Here is a 20,954-nt window from a genome sequence, read left to right as displayed (position 1 = left end):
TAGACCTGCACGGCAACCTTGATGGATCAAATAAAAAAATCCTGTAGAAGTGGTCCGTCCATCCATCCATTTTCTGTACCACTCATCCTACACCCAGTCACAGAGAGCCTGGGTGCCAACCCATCACAGGGCACAATCGCGCACACACACCCATTCACACCCTACGGACAATTTAGAAATGCCAATCAGCCTACAGTGCATGTCTTTGGACTGGGTGAGGAAACCAGAGTACGCAAAGGAAACACCCAAAGCACAGGGAGAGCATGCAAACTCCACACATACAGGGCGGAGGTGGGACTCAAACCCACAACCCTGGAGGTGCAAGGCAATAGTGCTAACCACTAAACCAAATATGATAGAAATTCTCATTAGGACCCTGTACAAGGTTTTTATTGGTTTTTTTTTTATTTTATTTTTTTTATAAGGGTGTTGCTAATATCATATGCATAAACATGACACAGTTAATACATAGTACCATTCTGTGCTGTGTGGGTAACATTTCAGTAGCTGTTTTCCATGCTGTTAAGGAAAAACTCATTGCGCCCCCTGGAGGCTGCTCACTCTAACTGCGCTTGGGGTTTGCGCATGCGCACGGCGCCATTTCGTGCCCTCGCCTGTTGTTGCAGTGTGAGCGAGCAGACACTCCACTCTGTCTTCAAACAGTACTGCGTCGAATTTTAATCATTTTTAATCTTAAGCTCCCGGTGAGTATTTTGATTCGAGAGATTTTTTGATTTTTTTTTATTTTTTTTGGCTGACTATGAACTTATCTTTGGAGCATATTTTTAATTTTTTTTTAATTTGGAGCATTTTTCTGCCTGGTGAGACTCTGATGGTTTGGTGGCGTACATTTTGTGATGCAGATGTAGAACAGCCTGCGAAAGAATTGCTTTGACATGGCGACTTTTTTTTTTTTTTTTTTTGGTTTTGTTTTTCGATATCAGAGTATTTTTTTTTCACAGAGTAACTTTTTGGCAAGACTACTTCCCCGTAGTTGAGATGTGTTTGTGACGGATGGGGTATTTTTCAAGGTGAATGTAGGCTAAGCATGGAAGAGCTCGGTTGTGTTTTCCAAGATGGTCGCTTTTCCTCCTCCATGTCTGGAATTAAGTCTTAAAAGCCTTTAAAAAGCGATTTTTTAAAGCTCGAACTTGAAGTATTTTTACCCTCGACATAGCCTACATAGTGTGTTTTGAATTTGGACATGTCCCAGTGCGCTTGTTTTTAATATATTGCTAATTTTTGGAGGCTCATTGGTGCACTTCGGTCCATTTGGATTTACGTTTCTGTGCAATTAAGTCTTTTTTTTGAGTCACTGATTTTTGAATGATGTTTGTGGGACGAATGATTTTTAAATGGACTGCAGGAGAATAACGTTGTGTTTGCACGGACATGATACAAAATCAGTGATCACGCGCTTCTCCTTTGTTGAAATCAATACAAATAAACCAGAATTGCCTGACTATCTCAGGAAGCTTTCTCATTGCTTTTCAGTCAACGAAAAGATTCAAAAATGTCGTTAGGGATTCTCCCACATTGACTATTCAGTGAATTTTATAGTCTAAAATGATATTCTCCTTTGTTTAATACTGTTTTTAAATCCCTCCTTTTGGACTCCCTGACTGTTTTGAAGTGGCGGTTGCTTACGTCACGACTCAGCACCTGCCAAAATGGCGGAGGATGAAGACGTTCTAAAACACTTAACATGGCGTAATTCACTAAAACAACAACAAGCAGGAAAAAAAACACTTTTCTCTTCTCATAAACACTATCTACTGCTAAGACAACAGCACCCTAATCCATGTGGAAAGACTATTTTTACCTGAAGTGTGTTTTCTCCCCCAAGTTGTAATTCAACATGGCTTAATGCCTTAAGACAGTGATTATTAAAAGACCAAATTCAGTATATACCTTATTAATAAAATGTACAACGTACAGACAAGCAGATGAGGCCAGAGTCTGAACGCAGCACTCAAAGTTTCACTTAAGCGTTTTCTCAACCGTAGAAACCCGTGTAATTTAGCATGTTAAGTGTTTGGGCAATGTTAGCTGGAAAAGTGTCCATGGATCCATGCTACCAGAAATAATAGACCATTCGGGTACCTTTTGGGATACTCATTTCAACATACTGCGATTTGGGAAACACTGATTCTAATCTCGGATACTATTTAGGACGGATATTAGGCGAATTGAGACGCAGCACGTAACTCACTGCTGCACAAGATTATATTATATAATATAATATAAGAATATGATGAGGAAATCTGCTCCATACTCCACCATAGTAGGTACACAGCTACTTAAACGTATTTGTCAACCAGTCATGAAGAGAGCTGGATGTAAAGTGGCCAATAAACCAAAAGAAGGAGACCTCGCATTAAGACCTCTTGGGGTGTGTTGCGTTCAGATTCTGGGGATCGTCTGCTTGCCTGAGTATAGTATGCATCATAAGTAAGATGTGTACTGAATTTGGTCTTTTAATATCACTGTTTTAATGCATTACGTCACGTTAAGCGTTTTCTTTATAACAGTTTACTATGGGGGAGAAAACACTTAAGGTAAAAATATTGTATTTCCACTTGGATTACGGTGCTGCTGTCTTAGCAGTAGATAGTGTTTATGATGAGAAATGTGAGAGAAAAATGGTTTTCCCTGCTTGCTGTTTTAGTCCATTAAGCCACGTTAAGCGTTTTTCACGTTAAGCTTTTTAGAATGTCGCGGAGGATGGTGTACAACTTGCTATCGATCTATCAGGGGGGGAAAAACCACTTTCTAATAGCACTATGGTTATCATTAACCTTTAAATCAGTTACATACGAATTGGAAAATGATTAATGGAAACTATTAGGCCAACTAGGATTTTTATTTTCCCTCAGGAAAGTATTTTAGTACAATTCTTAGAGGATTAGTTTAAAAAAAGCCAACAGAGGACACAAAATGAAATTTCATTTGATGTATTTAAGGTGTTTAGGGCCCAAGGGTCTCAGACTTGCCAAGTCTTAGTAATATTTTCCAGCACAAAAAGACCTAAAACTAGTCCAAACAGTTCAGGCATTGGTCTTGTTTTTCTCAGCATGGGAAACCAGTTCACTGTGGTGTGCACGCATTTCTGATTTGCCTTTTAATCCTCCCTCTTTTCCCCCCTCTCTCAACCTTTGTAGTGTATCTTACAACAGGAATAGGTCTGGATATTGTAGATCAACTGTTCGCACTTTCTCTTGACTTTGTCTTTGTTTACCACAGCCTATGGTTGAAGAAGTTGTTCCGATTATTTGGTTTTAAACAAGATCTGGCTGGCTGGAGACAAATTTTTAAACTAGCCAAAAAAAAACAAACCAAAAAAACACACCACTTACGGACTTGCTTCTTCTCGCCAACGTTGTTTAAATGTGGTCAGATTTGGTATAAAAATAAAAAAAAAAAGGCTGGTAACCCTGGCAACCCTGCATGTTCTAATTTTACCCAGAATTCACATCAGACACATCACATTAAAAGTTACGTGAATGTCGTAGTAAATTCAGATGCATCTCAGTTGCGTTTCTGAGCTCCTGGAAGGAGAAAACTATGCGTCTCGATTTTTTGAATCTGTTTTTTTGCATTTCCAGCATTTGATTATCAATTATGAATAAGTGGTCTTACATTTCTGGTGATTTATTTTGTTAGCGATATTAACTGTTTAACATTTAATTTAACATAAGCTTTGTTCGAGAGAGCCCCCTATCGACAGCCACGCCCCTCCCATTTACTATCCTCATTATCCCCATCCTCATTACCCCCTCAGTTTCCTGTAAATGTTCCTGAGTTTGTTGCTGCATCTCATTTCACCTACTTATACTACACACTAAAAGTATGTACACCTTTTTTTTGAAGAAAAACTACGTAAGTTCGAGCGTGTAGCAAAAGAGTATGCAAGTATTGCGACATCACGTAACGGAAGAGAACGTTGTTGTCTAGTTACGCACACTGTCACCGTAAACAAACTCCTCGTTGCATTTCAGCTTTTCTTCACTCATTATTCCTTATATAATTTATACTATATAATGTAATTCGCATTACATATACACCTCTCTAAAACGTGTCCTTGAATTCAGCGAAGCAAACAGTCACAAAACAACTCCTCCGTTGCGTAAGGAGTTGTGGGCAATGTTAGCTGAAAAGGTGTCCACAGATCCACACTTCTACCAATCTACCAGAAATAGTAGACTATCTGGGTACCTTCTGGGATACTGATTTCAATATACTACAGTCTGGGACACACTAATTCTAATCTCAGATAATATTTAGGATGGATATTAGGCGAACTGAGATGCAGCATGTAACTCACACTGCTGCACAGTATCATATAATATAATATAATATGTTCTAAGTATATGACGAGGAAATCTGCCCCATACTCCACCATAGTAGGTGAAGGAGACCAAAACAAAGAGACCACGCATTGTTAAGTCTTGTTTGCTCACGAGGCTTCACTACTAAGGCTGTTTTGTCCGTAGCGATCTGTCAGCTGTAATTACAAAACCGTTCACCTAAAACGTGGCATGAGACAGTGGGACAGGGAATAACCGATATATTTGTTTCCCCGTGTAGGTGTAAAATGAGTATCGTTGCATACACACACTTTGCTATGCAACTAAAGGTTGCAAGTTGAAATAAAGTTCAGTGTGCGGAAAGTGTGGTTATGTGATTCCAGTGGATTTCTAAGGAGTCTATGCTTCATGTACGCGAGGAAGAGGGGTAAATAATAGACACAAAACGTAAAACAAGGGTAGGCGCGAGTTTGACACGCCAATGACGCACCTTTGATTCTTGGGAATTAGCCTTTAGTCATCCTAGAGCTTTTGTCAACGCATTTCTATAGCTAGTTTCTTACTAATGGCTGTAGCTTCTGTGGCAAATTTGCTGTAGACTGCAAAAGAATATTGGACTTTTGAATTTCTCTTTTTCTGCCTTTTTGTTTAAATTGATTTGAGATCGGCCTTGTCAATATTTGATACAGGTGAAGCTGGGACAGCCTAAGTTCCAATTTGAATTTGGTTACATCAGCTCTCTCATAACGTTTACCCAAACCTCTTAGTTTTCCCCGTTAGCATTTTATATACATCATTGTACAATAGTAGTCTATTGCTGGTAATGGTGAATAGCTCGACCTCACTTTTTTTGCTTAAAAATGTGAACAGAGTGATGATAATACAGGGGCTACACAGCTAATGGTTGTTCTTACCATACCAGTTGTAGCTTTTCTTATTTTTGCCCATAGTTATAGTTGTTTGAAGCACTTTTATGGATCAGTTTATTTCAAATAACCCACACTTGAATGCGATGTGGCAGCAAAATACTAAACAGTGTGGAATAAGTTAGAGAATGTGATGATTATTGAGGTATCCCCATTACCCTATAGTATAGGGCTACTTCTAATTATAGGCTCATAATATTGAAATGTTTTGCATGTCAAGCACCTCAAATACATCGCAACGTAGTACTTGTAACTTCTTCACAATTTAGTTCCTCAGCACTTGGTACTTAAACTAATAAACTATAAACTAACTCTGGTCACACTCCAGCACCGCTCCGTCATATCAGACTAATGAATGGCTAGATTTTTTTTCATTAATCATGAACCTTAAATAAATAATTAATCATGAATTATGCACTAGACTGAATCAGAGGATTAGCATGAACACCAAGTTTCCCTCATGTTTACTCATACGCAGACCTTCAGAGCATCCACTTATGACTTTTCTCACACAGCAAATTGCCCCCCGTCTGATTCTCATTTGTGTTTTGTTTCTCCTCTTTATCACTTACTTTAATTTTCAATGCAGGTGTCTTACACAGTGCCACTCTGTAAGTTTTGATTTCTGTTCCCCTCATCAAATTACAAATGACTACTTGTGGCCTGTAGTCTGTCTGTGAGCTTCTTCCTGTAGTACATATCTATAGGCTGTGCACTGACCCTATATACCTGTCCTCTACCTCCCAACCCAAGGTTGTAGGTGCATAGTTAGTCCAAATAATTAATGTCACATAGTATTAATTGCTAGAGATGAAGTGTGAGAAAAATGATTCAAGATTGCTGATTCGAGTAATAAAAAAAAGCTCTTATTGAAGAAAAATGCTATATGCTGTACGTGAGTGTGTAAAATTGAATTTAAATTATATGTATATAAAAACTGAAAATAACATAACCAACATACGTTTCATCTTCTTCTGAGGAAAAGAAAGCATTTTGTGCTATCTGCTTCACCCTAAAACTCTGACTTTTCCTAACTTTTTGACACATTAAAATCTTTCAGTTTTCGCAAGCCCTTTGCGATATGCATATTGCGATATTTGGAAAATTTCAATATATTGTGCAGCCCTAGCTCTTTTATATTATTATTCTTATAGATTATTATAGATATTATTCAAATATTTTAATTACTTAAGCAACAACAAGGGTCTTTTGACCATTTTTTCTTATTTTATTTATTTTTTTATATGATTCAAAGTAAGCCAAATTATAATTGAAAGGGGTAATTTGCTTTGAATAAATGCATGTCAGTTATAGAAAGCTTTTTTTCCCCCCGTGTTTTATAATCATGTGTAATGTCATTTTTTAAGTAAATATGGTAAACCCAGTAGGCTGTGTGTCCTGAAAGTAACATGCAAGTAGTTTCCAGTTTGCAATAGCCACCCCAACCCTGTGTAAATAGCGTTATTGAGTACTCAGTGCATCAGTGTAGCTAATACAACACCAGTGTTCCTTATGTAGTGAGCAAATACAGTGACTAGGAAGCCTAATAGTGCAAATTACTTATATGTTGGTCCCAGACAGCATCAGAAATGTGAAATTTCAGTACGTAACAGCAACATGAAAGCATAACTTTGAGTAAATGAATAAAAAAACAAAGCTGAAACATTTCTAACCATTTTTTTTATCACCTCCTCAAAGCAGTAAGTGGAATGGCTAAAATTTCATATGGTGTAGTTTAAATTTGTCACAGAATGATGTGATGTCTCTTGAGTTTCACAAGAACTGTATTTATTTACAGACAAAAATAAATAGGTGCATTTCTGAACACTGCACATTTAAAAATTAGACTGACTATAATTAAAAATATAAAAATAAATCATAAAATATAAATATTACACATTAAAACAAATAAATATCTAAAATATAAACGTAAAAATAAGTAGTGTATATTGTATTTTTTTGTAACAAACACTAACACACTAAAAATAAAAACACACGCAAAGGTCAAGTTAAATAAAATTCCTTTATTTATTTATTTATTTATTTTTATGGATTTATTTATTTTTGGATTTATTTGCCAAGATCTGGATAAGTGACTAACATGACTGAATGGCAACAACAGTTACGTTGTAATGCTTAACCAGAATAATTAGTTTATAGCTATCAATAAATAAAACAGTATGAAGTGGTGATATTTTGCATTGTATTTGCGCTTCACGTTACCACTTTTGGAAAACCTCTCTGTTCAATCATCTTTAAACCTTCTGCTTTTGTAGTCGACCTTTCATTAAAACATGTTGTAAGAGGATATATGAAATAAAGGTCTATGAACGTGAAAACTCTCCCCGTCGTGACCTAACGTCTCTAGTCCTGTAGCTAGTCTCTGATCCGATGAGCTGCCTTTAGCTAAATCATTTGCATAAGTGTGTGTGATTGGATAAGCCAAAAGAGAGGATCTGCTACAGACACCAAGCTGGTTTTGTTTAGAAATTAGAGTTGCTGAAATATGGACAGTTACAGTATTTTTTTAAGCGCTTGTTTCAGTCCGCTGAAATACTTTGCTGGGCCGGCATCTGGACCGCGCTCGGCTAGTTGACTACGACGACTCGAAATTTTCTTTGTTGGATTTTTTTTTTTAATTTTTTTTTTTTTTGGAATGCATAGTGCATTACTTCTCAATGTTTTTTTTTTTTTTTTTTGGTCTATGGTGGTATATAATTATAGACTTACAGTCAACCTTATGTAATTAAAACCCAAATGCCCACGGTATACACAGACGTGGCCTGAAATGTATATTTTCCACCAGAGATGTTTGCTACTATAGCCATTTTTAAATAAATAAAACTGCATAAGCATATGTGAAAGTCTGAATGTTGTTTTGTCCATTGATCCTGAATCTTTTAAGAGACAACGGTAATGCATCTAAGAATAGATTATTTTTTCCTTTATTTGATATTGATGTGGTCGCACCATATATTGTGTTGCTCTTAAGCAAGCAGATCGATTGGTATAAGTATCAGCACATGCCTATTTACAATAGACACCCTTTGCCTAAAGCATTTGGCCTAAAATTTCCCACTGCTTGACAGTGAAGGAACAGTGTCAGTGAGTATCTAATGGCAGATAGCTCTTTTGGAGAACAAGCAACAGCACCATATATGATGCACCGTGTGTACTACAGTTGGGTGACTTGGCTGTCCTGTTTCAATTTGACTCAGATGATGTTTAGGATGTTCACACTGTGTTCCAATATTGGTTTTAATATGCCCTCGTCGACTTTGCTTTATGACTCTTACGTATCACCCCATGCATCACACTTGGAGCTCGAGAGGAGGCAGAATGGCTTCAGAGATTTCTGTGCCAATTTATAGTATATTATATATATATATATGTCATTTTAAAGTAGCTGTATTACTCCCCAGCTAGCTATTACATAGCGAGGGCATGTTAAAAGCACCGTTGGTACACAGCTAGCAAAGATCTACAGTAGCCTAAACGCATCAATGTTCTGTCCCTCTTTCCATTCACGCCACAGTAGTCATTGCTTCGTTCTGCCACTGGGTGGTGGTAGTGCTGCCTGTGTCTGGGTTGTTGGTGTGACCTTGAAAAAAAAAACAAGGGGGGGGGGAGGGAGGGTGGTGTTAACATGTCACTGCCACTCAACGCGTGAAGGTGAACACCCACCTCCCTTTTACCCCGAATGCACTGATGAGCAACAGCTCACCAGTGGACCAATAATGACCCCTCTTTTCTCCAACAGAATCAGGCAGACAGACGACTCGACCCGAATAACACAGAATGGAGTGAGTGACTATTCCCCCCTCCCCCTCTGTATACTGAATTGCATACAAATATACAGTATAAAACCCCTAAAATGCATTCTGATATATAGAGCACCCCACACACTTCCTGTAGATTTAAGGATCATTTACACTTTATTCACACACTTAAAGAACTGTAATGCTTGTATTCTAATGCTGTTGATTCACAATGAAACGGCTCACATAATGTAATGTCTAATGACATGAAAGAATACACAACAGGGGCATGCTGTTAGAGGAAAATAATCAACAACCAGGGGATGAGGCCCAACTTGATGTGAGTTGAAGTGTTTTATTTCTCTTATACCACAGCATTTCTGCAACAAATTACATTTTTAACTTGAAGAACGACATGTCATATATTAAATCTGTTCACAGTTATGTTTAATGTTGTGAAAAGTTACTAGTTAATTCCTTTTATCACATTATAGCAGCCATAAACAGTCTTTCTCTTGCTTTTTCTTGAAAGTAATTAGGCAAAAAAAAAAAGCTTAAAGCTTTTATGAGAAAGCACTGTTCTCCATTCTTACTTTCCTGTAAGAGGAAATGTTACAGAGCTAACACTGGAGACTCCTTCCCAAAATGTTATAAACGTTTCCTCACAGAAAACCTCACCATAGAAAATTGCTGTAGAAAATCAATCAACACCTCACCAGTCAGATTTGAGAATTGAACAGTGCTGTGGTATAAGCAAAAAACTGTTTAACTCAAAGGTTGCAACACAGGGTTATATAAATATATAATGATAAAATACTTTTCTGAGATAATCTGGGTATATTTATAACACTGACTGGTTGCATTGTTATAGTGACAAGGAAGCTATCATACAGTATGTTCACATAAGAGTTTTTCTACCAAATGTTGTAGAGATTGAATAAAAGTTGTCATTAATCTCTCTAGTGTTTCACAGTTTTAGGTAACGTATCATTTTTTTGCTGATGCTCAATAAACAACCCTAAATAATGTGTTATTAAAGTGATGTAAAATTTTTTGTATCATATTGCCCAACCCTAATCCAAAGACACTGATTTGCTTTAAAATATGTCTGATGTGATGAAGTGCTTTCAAGTACCAAACAAAACACTAAACATTCAGTCAGATGTATCCATTATTTAAAGAATTTGAACCCAAAGGTTTACATTTAAACTTAGAAATACCAAAATGTCCATGCTTGCTTACAGAGGATCATATCTTTCAAAGGAGTAAAAATTCAGTTTTGAGGAATTCCCCTAATGACTTAGGTGTTTTTATAGAAGAGCGAAAAATACAGGATGATTTATAGTCAAATTTAGCACTCGCACTGTGATTTAGAGCTATCTATGTGACTCTGATAGCCACTATAGTGTGTGCAAATTAATACAACTGAAGGGGTGGCATTAAATTTGCAGAAGCCCATTTTCCACCATTTGGAGAAAAAAAAAAAAGAAAGCATTTATCAGTGAGAAAGTTTCCCAAAATTAGGGTTACCATGAAGGTCATTGACATGCCATCACTTGCTAAGTCATTCTTCATGAATCCCCAACAAAACATCCACTAAAAAAACACCAGTACTCTTTATTTGAGATCTCCGTAAACTCTCAGAATTGTAAATCTGTCTTGATGTTTTATGTAAAATGTTTCCTTCTGACAGGATTTACAGGATTCTACAGCGAGAGAGAAAATATACTACATTAGTACATCATTCTCCAACAGTTGTGCTATTCTTATCATTTTTATAGTACTCCCTGATGAAGGAAATGTAAGCTTATAGCTGCCTGAGCTTCGGTTTACTGTGCTGTGCTCATGTTAATGCTATGTGTTAATGCTATTAAGGCCATTTTGGCTCGAAATTAAATGCAGCACATTTGAAGCCCAAACGCACAAGAAATTATTCCGTTTCTTTTGGTCATACATGAGCAACGTAAGATTTGCACATTAACACGAGGCTCCAAAACACCAACCTCTCATGGGGTAGATGGGGTAGAGTATGGTGCCGTGTAAGTGCAAATTAAATTAAAAAGGGAAAAAAAAAAAAAAAAAGCAAATTTGGAATTGGGGGAAAAACAACGACAAGTTCAATAACACAACGAAACCAACCGTACAACATAAAAGTCGAAAACAAAACAGCAAAACCAAAACACAACAGCAAATTCGGCAACACATCAACATTAATGCAAAATGGAAAGCGTAGGTAGTTAGTGAGCATCGGACGCTCGTTGCTGATTGGCGTACGTATGTAGTACGTCAAGGAAAAACAACTGCACTTTTCCAGTCTTTTATTATGTCTAGCAAAGAATTTTAACGCAAAGTTGTCCATGTTATATGTTAATAACCCTGCGTCCTTTAGATTAGTTTTCAGCGTTTATATATACTCGCATTAATGCAAAGTTGACAACGTGTATATAAATTAACATCTTACAAATAAAAACATCCACAGAGTCTTTTAAGCTTGTATGTACTCCATTTACCACAGATTCTCAGACCGACGTGAGCCGAAGCCAATCAGCAACGAGCATGCGATGTTCAGTAAGGACCTGCGTTCTCCATTTTGAGTTAATGTTGACGTTACTGAATTCACACACACTGTATAACTAAGAGCTGAATCACCATTTTAACTGTACATTATTTTATGTTCTGGGAAAATTCGAAAAAAGATTTTTGATTTTGGTTTGATTGTTTTTTTTTTTTTTGGTTTTTTTTTTTACTACACTGATGTGTTTTTAAATTTTTCACATGTAAGACTAAAATATGATTTGTGTTAATGTGTAAATCAAATCTCAAAATAATACATCTCATGCAGTTAACATGTTCTGTATGGTAAAGTCTTGGATACAATTTAAATCACAAACTCAATTATCAGTGTAGTTTAAAAGGAAAAATGTGTGTATGTTTAGGAGGTAGGAGTTATCCTAATCTGGGAGAAATATTGTTCAAATCCTTTGGTGGCCTATTTTACTTGATTAAGCATACCTGAAGCATGTGCAAAACACAGTAATGAAGCTCTGTGGTGTCGTTTATGTGCTAGTTAATGCTCATGGCTGTTTTAACCTGTACTAAAACTTTGTTGCTTTGTTAGTGTCCTCATATGAGGTAGGTTCTTTAATATCTGTAAATATGTACTTTTTTTAACATAAATCTTTTATCTTCAAGCTCACGGTAGTTCATGCTAGCTCGACCAGTGAGTGGACCCGGTGGAATTGTTTTTATTTATTTATTTATTTATTTATTTTTAAAGCACTTTTGCTAGCCTAGTTTTATCCACCCCAAATAGTCATTCTGGCATCTATTCTCTTTCCCGTACCCTCCGTGTCCCCTTCCTTGCCTCCCCCCCGCCCCCCGCCCCACCACCCCACTCCTACGCAGTCACTCGCCAACCACGAGCAGCCTGATGGCGAGTAACGTGACCAACAAGACGGACCCGCGCTCTCTCAACTCGCGCGTCTTCATCGGCAACCTGAACACCATGCTGGTGACCAAGGCCGATGTGGAGGCCATCTTCAGCAAGTACGGAAAGATCGTGGGCTGTTCAGTGCACAAGGGCTACGCCTTCGTCCAGTACTCGAACGAGCGGAACGCACGCGCTGCCGTGGCCGGGGAGGATGGCCGAATGGTCGTTGGACAAGTGCTGGGTAAGGACGGCCCTGATTTGGTTTGGAGAACGTAGAGTGTTCTTCAAAACCAAGCTCCAATGCTCACGGACTAAAAATTTAGCTGCCAGTATAAAGGAGTAGCATCTTTGCTATAGAGATGGTAGACCTGTACGTAAGAACTGCTGCTTTAATCATAAAGACTGTCCTGTGCTCATCCCAGGACTCATTCTCATCCATACATATAGATCCAACATATGTGCTGTAAAGTGCAACTAGTGTTGTAGTGCAACACTACAAGGCCACTCGTAGTGTATCAGTGGAAATTATTCTGGCTGTACCAGTGTTATAAGGGCATTAGCAATAATAGATTTGATCGTAAACCACATTGTCAGCCCTGTGATTATCAGCAAACTGAAGAATGAAGCCACTTTAGCAAATTCTCTTAATATTCTCACCAGGAAGGCATTTGTGCAGCTCCTGGACCATTACTGTTGATTATGCAGCATTCAGGCTTTAATGGATTCTGTTTCATTTTCCTTTATAGATTATGGACCCGGAAAAATTGTTTCAATTTATAAATTACGCTTGAATCTGTGAACATAATGATCTCATTCTTTCGCAGATATTAACCTGGCTGGTGAACCAAAACCTCACAGATCAAAGACCATCAAGCGCTCGGCAGGAGATATGTACAGGTTTGCATCATTTCAGTCGTTTTTTATTTTTTTTTTTTTTAATGCTGTATAGAGTTAACCCTTTCCCTTTCTCCTTTTATACTGTAGTTCTTCATTTGATCTAGACTATGACTTCCAGAGAGATTACTATGACAGGTGAGCCCTTTTCCCCCTCCTCTTTCTGAATCTTATGAACAGCCATACTATGAATATAGCTCATGTTTTCACATGTGTAGTGTCTATCCAGTTCACCCAGAATGTCTTGCTAAAGCTTTGTTTTTAAGTCTTATCTGACCTTAGCACTGTCTGACCAAACATAAACTTTTATTTGAACCAAAACTGCAGTCACAGTCCAAGCCCATCCTTCTTGCAGTCTTTTTTTTTTTTTTTCATCACTTGAGCATGTCAGTAAAGTGTAACCTTTCAATGAACTATTTAAATCATCCATTCACACTTTCTGTATGTTGTGAGCTATACAGGCAGGTGACAAATTACAGGAAAAACAAGAAAGTGTCTTTGTAATGTGTTCGGCCACCAAAATCCCCAAAAGATGTCCGATTGGGATGAGATCTAATGCCTAGGAAGCCATAGTATATGAGTTACATTAGAATCCTCGTGACCTGTGGATGGGGGCGGGGTCATCTTGGAAGAGGCCACTCCCATCCGGATAGAAATGTCACATGATTGGATATAGGTGATCGGTTAGATGAAGTTTATATTGAGTTGTGCTGACTCTTCTTTTTAAGGCATAGGTTCTCACCCTGAGATGTGGATGAGAATGCAGTTTTCACCTTTCGTTATTTATAATGTAGTCCTGTGCATGGATGTAAACTTGATTTAACTGCTACAGATTTTTATTATTAAAAATTTCATAAGCCTTAATTCAGTTTGGAGCTCCTGTTAAGTGCATTTTACACCAGCTGCGCCATATCCGACAATATCAACCTGTCAGTAAAAGCCTCTACGGCGCAGTCATGGTTTCTAGCTAGATACACTACATGATACACCATATACCATATTGTCAATGTTTTGTGGACACCTGATCATCACACCCATATGTGATTCTTCCCCAAACTTTTTCCACAAGGATGGAAGCACAGAATTGTCTAGAATGTCTTTGTATGCTGTAGCATTACAGTTTCCCTTCACTGGAACTAAGAGGCCCCAATCCTCATTGCTCCAGCACGACAATACCCCTGTGCACAAAGCAAGCTCCATGAAAACATGGTTTTCCAAAGTTGGTGTAGAAGAACTCGAGTGACCTGAACCAGAGCCCTGACCTCAACCCCACTGAACACCTTTGGGATGAACTGGAACATGGGGAACCAGAATAAACACAGACACGCTGTTTATTGACTGTTCCTCTGGCTTGTTATCATGTTTTAAACCATGTTGAACTGTGTGAACTGGCTGAACTCTGACTGTCACGACTCCTGTGTACTACTGATGATGTTTGATGGGTACTGAGTTTCTAGATAAAATCAAAGCGCACTGTTGCTCTGTGGAACACAGACGAGTCAGGAATGTGAATTGGCTGAAAAGTGATTACGCTGCATTGACATTATGCTTCTGAAATGCATCTGGTGTGTGTTTTAAGTTTAACATTAGTGTGCGTTTGTGTTGTTAGGGTGTATTCGTACCCCTCACGGGTGCCTCCTCCCCCTCCCCCGCTCTCCCGTGCAGTCATTCCCTCGAAGCGGCCGCGGGTCAGCGTGAGTGGCAGCCGCCGCGCCAAGAGCAGCTTCTCCACCAAGAGCAGCCAGAGAACCTCCCGCACCAGTTAGTCCTTCAGCACACACACGCACTCACCATCCACTTTATTAGGTACACCTGCACATTCATGCAGTTCTCTAATCAGCCAATCACATGGCAGCAGCCCAATGCATACAATCATGCAGATACAGGTCAAGAGCTTCAGTTAATGTTCACGTCAAACTTCAGAATGGGATCAGTGAAGTTAACCGTGGCATTGTTGTTGGTACCAGATGGGCTGGTTTGAGTATTTCAGAAACTGCTGATCTCCTGGGATTTTCACATACAACAGTCTCTAGGGTTTATGCAGAATGATGTGAAAAACAAAAAACATCTTTTGAGCAGAGGGTCTGCAGGCTGAAACACCTTGTTGATGAGAGAGATCAGAGGAGCACTCTTTACAACTGTGGTGAGCAGAAAAACATCTCAGCATCATACAATGCATCAACCCTTGAGGTGGATGAGCTACAACAGCAGAAGACCGCATCAAGTTCCATTCTTGTCAGCCAAGAACAAGAATCTGAGACTATCCTGGGCACACATTCACCGAAAATGGACAGCTGAAGCCTGGAAAAAGACCAGGTGATTTTTTTATTATTATTATTATTTTTTTTTTCCTTCCATAAGTCACTGAGTCTGTGACCATGATAGCCTCAGATTCCTGTTCTTGGCTGACAGGAGTGCAACCCAATGCGGTCTTCTGTTGTTGTAGCCCATCCACATCAAGGTTTGATATTTTGTGTGTGCTGAGATGCTTTTCTGCTCACCATGGTTGTAAAGAGTGATTATTTGAGTTACTATAACCTTCCTGGCAGCTGGAACTAATCTGGCCATTTTCCTCTAACCTCTTATAACTTCCTCCACCCACAGAACTGTCGCTCACACAGGGTTTTTTGTTTTTCGCACCATTCTGTGTAAACTCTAGAGATTGTGTGTGAAAATCCCAGGAGATCAGCAGTTTCTGAAATTTTCAGTCAGTGTGTGCACATAGGAAAAATGCCATGGTTTTGTCCACTACTCCCAAGTTTTCTATTTAGACATGTTGTTTGTGTCTGTGCATGTTTTTTTTTTTTTTGTGTGTGTGTGCTTTTGTGTACACACGTTGTTTGTGTGTGTGTGCGCGTGTGTTTAGTGAGAGCTGATGACCTACAAACCATCAAGAAGGAGCTGACTCAAATCAAACACAAAGTGGACTACCTGCTGGAGAGCCTGGAGAGGATGGAAAGAGAGCACAGCAAGAAATCAGGTAACACACACACACACACATACACACACGCGCGCACACACAGTCTCTTGGTGTGATAAATTCACACATACACACTGTTCTTGTTCTTGTTTTTTGTCTGTGTCTCTTGTCTGTCCTGCCACACCTATTTTGACATTTTTTAGTAATAGTTTGATTGCACTGATCTTTATGCTTATAGGTTACAGTTAAGTGCAAATGTTTGTATGCCTGCATGATAAATGAAGATAAAGAAAATATTTTATAGCCAAAAAAAAACCTTTAAGTGTGTTAAGTTTTACATATGTTTTACAGATATAATGGTACCAATTCAAAAGTTTAGATTCCCTTCCTGTGATATATGATGTGATATAAATATTCTCATAAATAACAATCATTTAGAGACAGATTTATTTCAGCTTTAATTCACTATCAGAATTCCAGTGGGTCGCAAACTATTTAGAATCACGTTTAGAAGCTTCTGAGTGGCCAAGTGTCATAATTAGTCATTAATTGTGAGTGCACATGTGGCTTTATTTAAGGGACTACCTTTAGAGCCGGTGGCTTTTTGCCTGATTGTATGCAAAAATAAAAGGCTTAGGACCACACAAACACTGCATCATTTAGGAAGGAGACACAAATGAACTCCCAGGGTTTAACGAACTTTGGTCCGAAAGGTTCAACTTCTACCGCAAGACATCAACTTCACATCACTGGTGAAGGAGTTGGAGGCATCAAGTACTAAATATATACATCCACCATTAAGACACTCCTGTATCGCCATGGCCTGAAAATCTGTCGTGCAAGGAAGACACACCTACTCCAAGACCACACCAAAAAAACAGACTGAAGTTTACAGATGATCACCAGGATGAAGACATAGCCTTTTGGAGGGCAAAAAATTGAACTGTTTGGCCATAATGATCAGTGCTATAAATGGAGGGGAAAGGGTGAGCCTTTAAATCCAAAGAGCACCATCCCGACTATGAAGCATGGGGTTGGCAGCATCATGATGTTGAGCAGGGAAGGGAGATTGGGGGGAAGGGGGGATTATCAGTAGGTTTGCTGCAAAAGGGCCTGGTGCACTTCAGAAAAATAGACGGTGTCATGAGGAAGGAGGATTATCTAGAAATACTGAAGCAAAACCTCAAGACATCAGACAGAAAGTTAAAACTTGGTCACAACTGGGTCTTCCAGCAGGACAGTGATCCTAAACACACCTCCAAAATGGCATAAAGACAACAAAGTAAAAGTGCTGGAGTGGCCATCACAAAGCCCTTACCTGAATCCCATAGGAAATTTGTGGACTGAACTGAAAAAGGATGTGTGAGCAAGGAAGCCCAGAAACCTACCTGAGACGCACCAGTTCTGTCAGGAGGAGTGAGCAAACATTCTGGCAAAGTATTGTGAGAAGCTTGTGGAAGACCTCAAGCATCTAATTCAAGTTCAAGCAATTAAATTACAAATACTAACAAAGTGTATGTAAACGTATGGCCCACTGAAAACCTTATATTGTAAATAAAAGCTGAAATAAATCTGTCTATTAGCTATTATTTTTAAATGATCTCTTACACCCTAATTGACTTAACACAGGAAATGTATGCTAACATACATTGTGAAAAATTGAGTTTGAATGTCTTTAGCCATGGTGTATGTAAATGTTTGGCATCAACTGTATATACCAGATTTGTGTGTGTGTGTGTGTGTGTGTGTGTGTTGAATGTTCTGATGTCCTCATCGCTTTCTTATGTTTAGAGGTGAAGAGCATTAAGGCAGAGGAGACATCCCCTCAGCATCCTAGCGTGAAAAAGGATCGAGAGAATGTGGAAATCAACGACTACGAAGAAGAGGGTGATTTAGAGGAAGAGGAGGTGTGTAGTGCAGAGATGAAGTGGGGATAGAAAAAAGAAATTGGTGTAGAAGAGTGGCGTTTGTGAGTTATATTTTTTGGTGTGTGACTTTGTGTGTGTGTGTGTTCATAAAGATCAAGAGTCGAGGAAGGGAGGAAGATGAAGAGGAGGATGAAGGAGAACAGGAGGAAGGAGAGGACGACGGAGACAGCACTAACGGAGACCACTCTTAAACGTTCGTTCTTATGCAAACACAGACTTTACACTGAAATATGTGGGTGTCTGAAATTACGCCACACACAGCATGCATGCATTCTGTTAACTCCACAAATCTCGGGTGAATAAATAAATGTACAAAAGAAAAATCTGATCCTCTTCAGAACACAGCTACACTCCCATTTTTCCGCCATTCCACATTTTTCGTAATATAAGTATCAGTGATTCCTTTTTTTTTCGTTTCTTTTTTCATCTCCTTCCATCAGCACGCTTTAAAGATTCCCTATCGATTGTTGCACTTCCATTCCTAACCAGTCAGTGGCAGCGTCACTCACTATTTCAGCTGTAAAGTTCAACTGGATTTGATTCTAAACTGATTTTATGGGGTGAGTAAGTCTGACGTCTCAGATCACCCATCCAAAAAAAAAAAAAAAGTTTAGCTTGTACAGTGTATACTTTTAATTTTTTTGTCTTGGTTTGTTGTTGTGAGTCTAGTGACATTAAGTGGACGATTGAGCTTCAGAGACATGTTTGTTGCTGTTTCATTCTACTTCACTCATTTTCTTTATGTTCTGTAATAAATTTCAATAAAAATTATAGATGTTTTGTGCAACATTTCTCAGCTCTTCAGAATGTTTGTTTGACAGGTTCAGTGCCAGATGGATCCCTGCTCAGTGTGTAAGTGCACTACATACCGTACAGGGTATGAAATACTGACTCCAGTCAACTGTGCAGTCCAATTCACTGTAATCACATGATGCTTTATGGGGTGAAGTGTTGGCCAAATTATACATAATCCTAATACACTCCAAGAGTACAGCCAAGAGTATTTTTAGTTTTATCAAGTGTTCAGCTAGCAATTGAAGGGGTTATTTTATTTTATTATATATTTTTTTTTGGGTGGTTAATAGTTCTACCCCTTCTTAATCACTTCTACTTGGAACCTTTTCTGAATTGGAAACCTCTCTGTTTTGGGGTTCTGCTTTAATTTTTGTGTTTCCCCAGGGCACAGGTTCCCAACCCTAGTCCTGGAGTAATGTTCGTCCTGCACAGTTTAGTGTTTTCCCTGCTCTAACACACCCACTCCAACTCAGGAAGGGCTATTAATTAGTTAACGTGTTAGAACAGGGGGTACATGAGGGCAAAAGTTGGGAACCTGTGACATAGGGTATGTCTATGCAGTGCATGTCAAATCCACAGTGTACCCAAGTCCCATATTGCATTGCAAGTGATATTGGTTGATACGTGTTGGTCAGCTTATACTAAATACTAATCCAACATGATAAATAGAAGCAATTTGGAATACACTAGGTAAATTTTTTTTGTTTGTTTGCTTTTATCAAGTGGTCAGCTAGCAAAAAAATTTTCATCAAGAAAATGGGCTTCTGGGTACGTTGATCATTCTACCCGTTGTAAAGGCATTCAACTTGGAAACTTTTCTTTAAAAAAAAAAAAAAAAAGCCCTCTGTTGTAGGCTTCTACTTGGAATCTTTAAGCATTTCCCCATAGCACAGGTTCCCAGCCCTACTCCTGGAATACCCCCTGGCCTGCACATTTTAGTGTTTCCCTGCTCTAACACATCCACTTAAACCAAGGAATGGCTTCAGATGAGGACTGTTGATAAGGATATTAATTGAAAAGCCTAGCATCTGTCCCTCCCGGCTTGATGTAGACAGCAGAGCTCTCATCCATCACACCTACATTCACACCCCATCTTCGTTATTTGAATGTAGCTCTGGTTTAAACCCTGACACCATTCGATATTTGAATGTAGCTCTGGTTTAAACCCTGATACCAAGCTCACAAATGACACTGTGTTTGATTATTACTCAGCAAAGGTTTCTCTGAATATGGAATATGGTGCCGGACCTATCAAGACCATGACACTGTGCTTTCTCAAGCAGTTTACGATCAGAACATTCATCTATCAGCCAGACGTTAAGGTTCACTTGGCTGTTGTGGCGGCCACAAAGTGTACACTGTCCCAGACATTTTATAGCAAACAAAGCAATAATTAAACCAGCCAGCTTAACCCACTGGCTATGCTAAAAACAAAGAACAATTACACTTCATTTTCCCAACCAGTGGGTCAGCACATAGCTCAAAACACACACACACACAGGGGGTGCCACCAGAATCTCAGGTAACCAAGCCACATGATTAGTAAGACCAACATTTCATCAGAGAATGAATGCACTATTTAGGGGAATATTTCTTTTCTAGTATAAACACATTAATTACCAATAACTTGGGCCTCCTGGTTACTAGCTTGCTACCATTATCACTCACTCATTCATCTTCAGTATGCATTTTATCCTGATCAGGGCCAAGGCGGATCCGGAACCTATTCTAGAAACACTGGGTGTGAGGCAGGAATACACTATGGATGGGACGCCATTCCACCACAGGGTACCATGCACACACTCATGCGCACACACACACACACCTTCACGCCAAGGGGCAACCTAGAGTAGCCAGTACACCTCGCTGCTTGTTTTTGGAAGGTAGGTGGAAACTGGAGAACCCGGAGAACACCCATGCATGATAATTCCACTCAAAACGTAACCCGAGTTCAGGTTCAAACCTGTGGAGCTTTGAGGCAGCAATGCCACCTGCT

General features: G+C 38.9%; 1 protein-coding gene across 1 annotated transcript; it reads left to right on the top strand.

The window, feature by feature from the left end:
* The first annotated feature begins 571 nt into the window (after nt 1-571).
* On the top strand, nt 572-18,952 carry hnrnpc (heterogeneous nuclear ribonucleoprotein C). Its single transcript, XM_026943033.3, has 9 exons — nt 572-704; nt 8,994-9,036; nt 12,397-12,662; nt 13,246-13,318; nt 13,406-13,453; nt 14,925-15,076; nt 16,182-16,295; nt 18,027-18,142; nt 18,256-18,952. Exons 2-9 carry the CDS (start codon nt 9,032-9,034, stop codon nt 18,352-18,354), a joined length of 873 nt encoding a protein of 290 aa, XP_026798834.1. The 5' UTR covers nt 572-704; nt 8,994-9,031; the 3' UTR covers nt 18,355-18,952.
* The last annotated feature ends 2,002 nt before the right edge of the window (nt 18,953-20,954 follow it).

This window comes from Pangasianodon hypophthalmus, chromosome 28 (genome assembly GCF_027358585.1).
Source record: "Pangasianodon hypophthalmus isolate fPanHyp1 chromosome 28, fPanHyp1.pri, whole genome shotgun sequence".
NCBI lineage: Eukaryota > Metazoa > Chordata > Actinopteri > Siluriformes > Pangasiidae > Pangasianodon > Pangasianodon hypophthalmus.
This window is presented reverse-complemented; position numbering and strand designations above follow the sequence as displayed.

What these genes read in the sequence shown, in the direction of transcription:
- hnrnpc (XM_026943033.3), top strand. An exon ending in CAGAGAGATTACTATGACAG is followed by an intron (nt 13,454 to 14,924) that starts GTGAGCCCTTTT and finishes TTGTGTTGTTAG; the next exon opens with GGTGTATTCGTACCCCTCAC. An exon ending in CCAGAGAACCTCCCGCACCA is followed by an intron (nt 15,077 to 16,181) that starts GTTAGTCCTTCA and finishes GCGTGTGTTTAG; the next exon opens with TGAGAGCTGATGACCTACAA.